The sequence below is a fragment of the Carlito syrichta genome, unplaced genomic scaffold (genome assembly GCF_000164805.1).
Source record: "Carlito syrichta isolate Samal-C Ts95f unplaced genomic scaffold, Tarsius_syrichta-2.0.1 Scaffold308968, whole genome shotgun sequence".
In the NCBI taxonomy this organism is placed as follows: Eukaryota; Metazoa; Chordata; class Mammalia; order Primates; family Tarsiidae; genus Carlito; species Carlito syrichta.
In genome coordinates, this window is record NW_007253064.1 from 139,334 (window position 1) to 149,581 (window position 10,248).

The 10,248-nt window shown below is 42.9% G+C and overlaps 1 protein-coding gene across 1 annotated transcript in view; it reads right to left on the minus strand.

Annotated features, from left to right (window-relative positions):
- APOB (apolipoprotein B) overlaps positions 1–2,622 on the minus strand; it is a 48,656-nt gene extending 46,034 nt beyond the window's left edge. Inside the window, exons 1-3 of the mRNA XM_021716809.1 lie at positions 2,587–2,622; positions 655–833; positions 128–240 (exon numbers count right to left, since the gene is read on the minus strand). Coding sequence (XP_021572484.1) covers positions 128–240; positions 655–833; positions 2,587–2,622 — 328 coding nt within the window. The remainder of the gene's footprint in view (positions 1–127; positions 241–654; positions 834–2,586) is intronic.
- Between the last annotated feature and the right edge of the window lie 7,626 nt (positions 2,623–10,248).

Below are 10,248 nucleotides of genomic sequence, written 5' to 3' on the forward strand. Positions count from 1 at the left end.
GAGGCCCGAGCTGAAAGAGCTCCGGGAGTTGCAAAAGGTCCAAAGGGCGCAGCCCGGGCCTGGCCTGTTTGCTTTTCCAGACAGGCTTGTCCCTGAGCCTTGAAGAGGCTCTGAGGAGAGGGCTCACCTGTGACCCAACCGCAGTCACTTGGGGGCTTTCCTCTGGTCTGGCCTTTCCTGGGTCTCAGAGTGGGGCTCCGGGGCGGGTGGCTTAGAGAAGCTGTCCTGACCCAGAGGTGCCTTCAGGAGATGGCCAACCCACGGGGGCAAAACTTATCCCACCCCCCTGCTCTGACTTTGGTGCCGTCTGGAAAGTCAGTCCTGAACGTCTTGGTGGTGGCATTTGCCTATTTCTTCTTTCCCACTTTGGTGGACTTGGGATTTGCATGGACACCCTAATCCCGATCCGTATTTGAGACTGCCTGAGACCAACCCATGGGGAGAAACGAGAGTGAAAAGGGAACCCGGGGGGAGGTCTAGTGAGTGGTCAGACACTGGTCCTAAGTGGTGAATGGCCGCCTGGTCCGAGCAGGGATCCAAGCGCCTGTATTTTCGAGAAACCTCAGCGAGGTGAGCAGCCTTTGGAGAAGACCAGCCTCCCTGGACCCTCTTGGGCAGGGTCTTCTCCAGAAGCTGAGAAGGGCTTTTCCCCACCTGCTCCAGCCCTTCAGTTTCCTCCAGTGGCGAGGAGGCCCGTGAGCGGCAGAGTTCTGGACTGAGCCCAGCATGTTCTTCAGAGCGTCCTGATCCCCTCTGTGATTCACTTCCTTCTCTTGTAGGTCCTGTCCATTTCCCACGGGGGACTTTTGGCAGTGCTCTTTGCCGCTCCCCAGCTGTAACAAATCAGGAGTAGTAGAGACATTTCAGCCGCACTCATTTTACAGTCCCAGGCTCACTCCGAAAGGATTATTGATATGGGGGTGGGGGAGGGTTCTACCACGGGTAGAGGAATGTCTGAGCTTGGCTGTGTCTCCGAGGGGCCTCCAGCATGTTGGGGAGACAAGGTGTGTAGGCAGGAAACTGCTGTGAGCAACTGAGGAAGCACATACAAGGTGCTGACCGTGTGGGATACATGTGCTGGGGATTGCCAGCTGGAGGTGGCCAGGAGCAGTGAAGCATCACTCATGGAGATGGGGTGTGGACAGCACAGAAATCAGTGTCTGCTTATTGTTACAACTCGTCAGTTTGGTGTGATTTATAAGACATATCCAGAGGTAACAAGCTGCTTGTGAAGATGTTTAAATCTTCTGGTGGCATGACTGATGGCTCCAGAAGGGTCACTTCTGAAACAGTCCCTGTGTTTAAAGACCCTGTGCCCTCAGAGGAGACTCCCACGATGACCTTTGCCTGTTCCCTGCACTTGGGCCTCCACACCTGTCCTCTCTCAGATATTGTCTTTAGCCACAAACTGTTGTGGGCAGCTGTACTCCTTTCAGTGATCAGTTACTTTGTGTCCGTGGCATGTTAATATTGTGAAAGGCGGATGTTACAGATATTACAGTTCTTCACCCAAGGCCCGTTATACCTGCATCACTGAACTGTGAATGGTCTGGAAAAAGTAATTGCCTCCCAACCCCATTCTCTGAACTGTATTTGAATTATTTTATATGGACTGACTTTCTGCAGCATTTGCTGTTGTTAGTATTTGAGGAAAGGGTCCTGGTCCCATGCATATTCACTTTAAGGGGGAAGGTTAAGCATAGTTAGGCATAGAGAAACTAAAAGGAGATGGCAAGCTTTGGTTTACAAGCACAAGTCCAGGCTTTCTCTCCTGGATGACAGGTGAAGCCGGGGTCCTCTGGTCAGTATCGATAGAGAACACAATTTTTGCAAATTGGGAATCCAAAATGAATCTGATGACTTGGACGCAGGGAAAAGAGTGTGGGATGCTTTGATGAGCCTGAGATGCTGGTCACCCTCTCTACAGAAGAAAACTCAAGACTCAGCTGCTGGGCTCAGCTTCCTTTTCTTCCCGGATGGTCCTTGGCATGTCTCCCCTGGATTGGGTGTTGGCCAGCAACACACAGGCATCCCAGGGCAAATGTTGACTCTTTGAGCCGACTTGAGTACACTCATAGGACTACTTAAGAATTAATGTGTAGATTTTTCTTAAATTGCAAAATCCACTCAGACCTTTTGTCAAAAGCTATTTGAAAATATATTATTTGTGACCACAGATATCACCCTTCATCCCTTTTCCTTTAAGTAGAGACACGTTCTGCTGCCACACAGATTAATCTCAGCTAGAGATTATCAGCTCCTGAATGCAAAGTCCTGTTGGGTGAACCATCAATCTGAGTAATCACAAGGCTCTGGGTACCCATTAGAAAGCCACCTGACTAGTGAAATTGCAAGGAATTAGAAAATGCTGAATGTCCCAGTTACAGTCTCTAGAAGCAAAACCATCCATTCTGCCTATCTGCAGCTGACCAGAAGGGTCTTGGCCAAGTCCAGGGAGCCAAGGAACCTATTAAAGGTCCCCAGCAGCCCAGTATTCTGCGTTCAGTGCTGTTCACATATTGAAGTAGGTGCTCAGTGCATCATTTGATGAATATGAATGAATGAATCTGTGCCATTCAGCTATACCCCATTGCTTCCAGGATATTTATGCACAGTGACCATGATGCTAAATAAATGTTTTCAGTGACACAAAGCAAAGAAATACAATTTATACAAATTATTCCCAGCCATGCTGTTCCAAAAACTCATCTGGCAAATGGGGACCAATATTGACAATGATTAATTATCCTATCTCTTTTCTGCCTATGACAGCATTATAATTGCAAATGATGCCCAGAAGCTGGAAAGTAAACTTCAAACACTGTGGATGGAACCATGCCCAGTGTGGGCTGTTTATGCCAGTGACAAAGCTCTCACGCGCGTACACACACACACACACACACACACACACACACACACACACACACACACAAATGAGAATGTCAAGAAAAAAATGGTGCATTCAGTTGAATGGTTCCGGTGGAAGACGGTAGGGCGGGCCAGTGTCAACCAAGTGCAGACATTACAGATGGATGATTAACCTCCCTTGAGGGAGTGAAAAGAAACTTTCCTACCCTGTCATTCTGCTATCCCAGAGATAAGGTCAGAATGTTAAGCAGCAGATCCTCCTGAGAGAGAGAGAGAAGTCAGAAGTCAGCAGGGCTCAACGTGCGTGGGGTTCTGTGTGTTGAACCATCACTCTCTTGCCTATGCGGATCTCATTCTTCTACCCACCTGGGGCTAGCTCCAGCCCCACCTACTGTGCATAGCCTTTCTTTGGGACCAACCCAGCTGGAATTCATGGCTTCTGATTCTACTCCCGTCAGTCAATTTCTATGTAGGACAATAATTATGAAGGGCCACCATATAAACCTACTATTGCTGCCCTGAACTTATAGGTTTCTTTTATAACTTGATTTAATTTTTCATGTGTTTACATGTTACCTTGCCAACCAGTGAGAGAAGTGTGTAAGGTAAGAACTGTGTGTAGTTCACATGTTTGTATCCCCTCTCCCTCTTTACCCTCCCCTGACACCTTGGCTGGGCAGGCAGATCCTAGCCAATCAGTCAAAACCAGGATTATTACATAATATGGTCCATATGAGATAGGTTTCTTTCATATATGCACTTCAGATTTTACTCTTGAGTATTGCTGCTTAATTAATTACTCATCATTAATCTAAATTATTCATAATTCATTTAGAATGCATGGTGAACTTGAAGTTGTAGGAGAGGCAGGGTCTGTAAAGTGGGATCATGGGTCAGTTTCTCAGAGCCTGTCAGTCTCTCATCTGTGTGATGAGAAGACAGGACTAAGTGACTTCTTGGGACCATTCCAGCTCTCATTACTTTCATTGTATGGAAACTTTGGGACTTACAAACAAACAAATACATAATTCTAGGCTCAAACTTCATGGCTGTTAGGAGCTGTGGCTGAAGATTCTGAATCATTGAGCAGTATGAATTTTCTGGGAGGCCACCCACCTTTCCAAAAACCTGCACTCACCCTGTCCAAGAAATAAAAACTTTCACACACTTAAAAAACATTTCCAAATAAAGAGAGGGCAAACCCTCCTGGGATGCTAGGGGTGAGGAAATCTCACCTCTCAGGAAGTTCTTCCTCATGTCTAGCTTCAGACTTCATCCTTGCCTCAAATAATCCTCTTTAGATATAACTTAACATCTGGGTGGATAAACAAGCCTCACCATTCCTACGTGATGACTGACTCCCTTCAGGTATTAAGAGATCTTTGAGTGCTGTCTCCTGTGAGCTTCCAGAAGAGAGGGGCATAATTACATGTCACAATTAATAACGAGTGCATGTAAACTGCCCAGTGTGGGGTCTACACAGACTGTAGTGGTCCAATGGGGGTCTCAAGGGTTCCCTAAGGGTGAGGCTGGAGCTGGCTCTTGGGTGATGGACAGAATTTGCATAACTGGAGAGGGCAGCACCAGTGAAAGGGCAGTGGCAGGAAGCTGAGAACCTATTTGATGTATCTGGCCATCTGTGATGATGCCAGCCAACAGGAGTCCCTGGAGAGGACTTGGGGAGAAGGGAGACAGGGGGATTGGAGAGACACAGTTTTCTGTGCCCAGGCCAGGGACAGAGCTTCCAGGCTAATTAAACCTTTGATTTAATTTTGGCACTTAGTGTGGTACACATGACATTGAATCTCTAGCTAGTATAGAAGGCCATGAATATTGGACTAGATTCTCTTTGTCCAGAGATGTTGGAACAGGAAATTGATAACGTTTCAGACATAGAGAAGATCTTAGAGACCAAATAATATTCTCATTTTACACAGAGAGAAACTGGCACCTAGCCAGCCTAAGGCATTTTGATTTTATTTTCTATTATTTTGCTTTGTTTTGTTTTCATGACAAGGGCAGAGGTAGGGAAAGAACTTGGATCTCTAGATTATAATCTAGGTTTTTTATTTTACCCTAATTGTACTAAATGTATGTTGACCATATAAAATTGCTTGAAACTCGCTTTATAAAGATGAGTCTTTGATATCAGTGTATTCCTTTGCAATCTATTTCTTATTAAAATTGAAGAATTTAATTTTTGTGAGTTTGTAGTTAGAATATTACCATATAATTAGTGATATAGAATCATAGAGGTTCAGGGTCTCAAAATCCAACTCTATCACAGAGAATACCTGGGCACCCATTAGTGGGCCGCCTGACTGGTGGAATTTTATGAAATTAGACAGTGCCCTAGTCAGCACAGCAGTTAAGAATTTCTAAAAGGAAAGCTTCTCCAGACTATCTTCACATGGTCAGATGGAACCTGCTTATGTAGAGCAATAAATTGTGGTCATATCTCAGGTCTCTGATATTTCTGTCGGCCACCTGGGTCCACAGGCCATTCATTATAGGGAAAGGTGGGAATGGCGTTAGTATTGAGGTGGAAGTTTCTCTGACACGGCCTTTATCTAGATTCTGAAATCAAAACCAAATAATGACCAGATCTCCTGATGTTGTTTTCATCTGTCTGTTCTTCCCTCTCTCTTAGCATGAAGAAGGGCTCATGCCATTGCCAGAACCCTGTCTGCTATGGTGACTTGATCTCCGAAGCAGAAAGTGAGTGGAAACATGCCATTTAATATCAGGGGTTCTTTGACTTTCATTTTTTTAGTGGCATACTTAGCTTTTAATAAAGTTATTTTTAAAAATACTGGCCACTTTTAGGTGTTCTACGGTCCATCCTGGGAAGAGACTTCTTTTTTAAGAGTTTTATTGAAGTAAAATTCACGTAGCATAAAGTTAGCTCATTTAAAGTGTACAATTCAATGGCTTTTAGCATATTCAGAGTTGCGGATATGCGAACTGATTCACAGCAAGCAATTTTAGAACATTTTTATCACTCACAAAAGAAATCTGGTACCTAATACCCATCACCCCTTAAGCTTCCCACTCTTCTAGCCCTAGGCAACCACTAAGCTACTTTCTGTCATTACAGATTTGCCTATTTTGGAAATTTCATATACATGGGATCATACAACATGTGGTCTTTTGTAATGGGCTTTTATCACTTAGCATAATCTTTTAAGGGGCCTATGTGTTGTAGCATTTTATTTTTCTTACTGAATAATATTCCATTGTATGGCTAGACCATAGTTTATTTATCTGTGCATCAGTTGCTGGACATTTGTGTTGTTTCCAATTAATGGCTCTCATAAATAATGCTGCTATGGACATTTGTGTTCAGGTCTTTGCATGGACATATGCTTCCATTTCTCTTGGGTATATATCCAGGAGTGAAATTGCTGGGCCATATGATAATTCTATGTTTCATCACTAAGGAACTGCCTGATTGTTGTTCAAAGTGGCTGTACCATTTTACATTCCCTCCAGCAGTACATGAAGCTCCCAATCTCTCTATATCTTTGCCAACCCTAGTTATTATATGTCTTTTTTATTATACTCCTCCTAGTGGGTGTGAAGTGGTGTCTCTTTGTGGTTTTGACTTGCTTGTCTATGATGGCTAATGATATTGAGCATCTTTTTGTGTACTTACTAGCAATTTGTATATCTGCTTCAGAAAATGTATTCTCAAATCCTTTGGATTTTGAATTTTTAAATTGGGTTATTTGGACTTTTTTATTATTAAGTTGTTAGAGTTACTTATACCTTCTGGATTCAGGTCTCTTATCAGAAGTAGGATTTGCAAATATTTTCTTACATTCTGTGGGTTGTCTTTCTACCTTTCTTTGAGAATAAAAGTTTTAAATTTTGGTAAAGTCCAATTTATTTTTTCTCTATTGCTTGTCCTTCTAGTGTCATATTTAAGAAATCACTGCCTAAAATAAAATCATGAAAATGTGCTCCTGTGTTTTATTTTAGGAGGTTTACAGCTTTAGGTCTTACATGTCAGTCTACGATCCATTTTGAGTTAATTTTGTGTATAGAGGAGTCCTCTTGAGCCTTGCTTTTAGGAAAATCTAGATTCTGTAAGCCTGGAAATGACCCTGAGTTACCTCTTCTATCTCCTTGCTAATAAGGCATGACCTGTTCCCAATGAGGGTGACATCAGTCCTATTGCTCAACAAGCAGGATCAATCCTTATCAAGCCTGCTTCTTCCTGGTGCTTTCCAAAGCAGTGACCAGTCACTTGGGACTGACAGCCATAGTCACTACGGGGCAGGCCCTGAGCTCTTGTCTTTTCAGAAGGAAAAACAGAGATGTTCTTAGTCCTTGAAGCTGAAATCTCAAGCTCCTTTTGGAGTCCATAATGTCTTGATACCCATTCCCCCCTTATCCTCTGGAAAGAATCTAGTGCTTGGAGACATAAAGCCTGCTCTGCATCCAAAACAGCTTAACATGCTTTACAAGGAAACACACAAAACTATTAACAAATAAAAAAAAATTATGTGACATAAAACACCTTGGAATAGTTGCTTTTGTTGTGAATGAGAAGAAAAACAAGAGTGGGAAGTGGGGTCGGGGAGTGAGGATGAGAATTAAAAACAAATAGGCTAACAAAATGAGATAGGGCACTTCACAGAACAATGGTAAATGTGCCAGAGGCTGAAGAGGGTAAGTTGGTCATCTCTCTGCTCCTGAGAGGCAACAGAAAAATAGTACTATCATTGTAAGTATTCTTTTTAAAAAATAATATATATATAGCATCAAAAATAGACCAATCAGGCTGGGCATGGTGGCTCATTCCTGTAATCTTAGCTCTTTGGGAGGCCAAGGCAGGAGGTCTATACGAGGAGTTCAAGACTAGCCTGGGCAACATAGCAACACCTCATCTCTACAAAAAATAAAAAGTAAAAAAAAAATTAAAAACTGGGATGTGGTGGCACATGCCTGTAGTCCCAGCTACTTGGGAGGCTGAGGTGGAAGGATTGCCTGAGTCCACGAGGTCAAGGCTTCGTTGAGCCATGAGTATGCCACTGCATTCTAGCCTGGGCAATAGAGTGAGAGTCTTGCTTAAAAAAATAGACCAATCTTTATGACAGTTATCTTTCAGAAAGTATATAACATTCAAAAGAAAAAAAACCTGCAAAATAGATATTGCAAATGAGAAAGCCAGGGTTAAGTTCTACATAATTAAGCAAATTCTATTGTCTTTATAAGTACAGGTATCTAGAAGGGGCAATTATGAGTATGGAAGAAGATCAAATGGTAATATAAGATTGCATCTCAGTAATTTGGTGTATAGACGGGAGTTGCCCACTATCTGGAGAAAGAAGCTATTAGCAAGAGCTGCAATTATACAATGCTTTGTGGTTTGTAAAGGGCTTTCATATACATTGTTTCTTTTAATAACTCTGAGTTTTATGTTATACATCACAGGCAAGGCACCTGAAGCTCCCTGGAGTTAAAAGACTTTCCAGGATCACCTGGTATATAAATAACTGAGCTAGAACTCAGACTCAGGTGTTCTGACTTTATATCCCATGTAGTTCACACTCCACCATCCTGAATCTCGATGAGAAGATTAGGAAACCCAAGACAGTTTATGGCATTTGTTAGAGAAATAAGGCAGCAGGGGGGGCGGTTCTGAGCCTCAGTTGGCTCCCAAGGAGAGGCAATATGAAACTACTGGGGTGATCTACTGCGGAGAAAGAGATGGGAATTAGAGACATCTCCTAGGGGTTGCCTTTGATAATATCCAGATTTTTGATGAAATGTGCATAGGGAGAAGCAGAAAAATGCTGAAACACCTGTGGTTGCTGCTCTTTGGATATGTTCTTAATGTAAATGCTGTTTATTGCAATATTTCCCTTCTAAATGTCTTCATGAATTTTTGCCAAGTAGGTAAATAAGAAGCTGGGCTCAACCATCTCAGCTTTTTTTTTAATACTTATCTTTCATATAGCCAGTAATATAGTCTTTACATGGTTAATCCTATTGGATGAACAATCTGGAATGTGAGATACTGCATCACACCCCCAAAAACCTCTGAAAATTAGAATGAAATGATGTGTCTGTCCTCTCATTATAGAACAGGTACTGTCATTGGAGTCCCTGAGGGACACTGGCTGATGGCATTTTCCATTACTGGTTGACCCGTAGGCAAAACTGGAGGCCAGCTATGTCACTTAATTTGGACAAGTCCAATATAAAATGGTAAATTGAGGCAATTAATTAAAATCAGTCTGTTTTTCTTGACTCTTGCACCTTTTCTGCCTAGACAATTTAGTTGAAAGTGGTGATGGATGCCTGAATTATCCAGATAACTACTTCATTCTCATTTCATTAATAACAGAGCCGTACTGCCTTATTAGAAGGCAGATGAGCTCTTTGCTCCCTTACTGTTGGAGAAGTTAGAGTCTTCCTGAAAGGAGGGAGGTAGAAAGGTGGGAGATTCAGAAGACATAGGGAGCTTCTAAGCCCACCCCACTGGCAACTGGCCCACATCATCAGGGCAGATCAGCAGTGGCTCTGCTCTGTCCTGACTCCCCTCCCTACAATGCTACCATGGAGGAAGAGAAAGCATTCCTAGGTGTGACTTCCTTCTCTTCTCACCCTCTCTTCTCGCTTCTCTCTCTTTCTCTTTGGGCACTCTCCCAATCCAGTCACCAAACCTCAGCCCTAATCTCCACCCTCTCTATGAAGGTGGTCTGTCCTATTCTTCTCCTCCTTCACATTCTCCTTATCATCCCCACCATTTGGTGCCCTCCTGTCTCTGAATTAATTTGTTTTCTGAGTTAATTTATGGGTTGTGATGCTGGCACAAGTGGAATGCACTACATTGTTACCATGACTGGGTGGCTTCAACAACAGAAATGTTTTCCTCAGAACTCTGGATTCTGGAAATCTGAGATCAAGGTATTGGCAGGGTTGATTTCTTTCGAGGTCTGTCTTCTTGGTTTGTAGATAGTCATCTTCTCCCTGTGTCTTCACATGGCTTTCCTTCTGTGTGTGTCAGTGTCTTAATCTCCTCTCTTTATAAGGACACTGGCCATATTGGATTAAAGTCCATCCTAACTACCTCCTTCAACTTCATTACCACTCTAAACACCCCATCTCCAAATAAAATCACATTTCGAGGTACTTGGGGTTAGAGTTTTAACATTTGCCTTAGTCTGCTTGGGCTGGCATAACAAAATAGTATAGACTGGTTGCTCAAACAACAGAAGTTTATTTTCTCATAGTTCTGAAGGCTGGAAGTCTGAGAACAGGGTGAAGACTTTCTTCCTGGCTTGCAGACATCTGCCTTCTCACTTTGTGCTCACATGAAGAGAGAGGATGAATGGAGAAAGATATTTGCTGTTTTCTCTTATAAGGGCA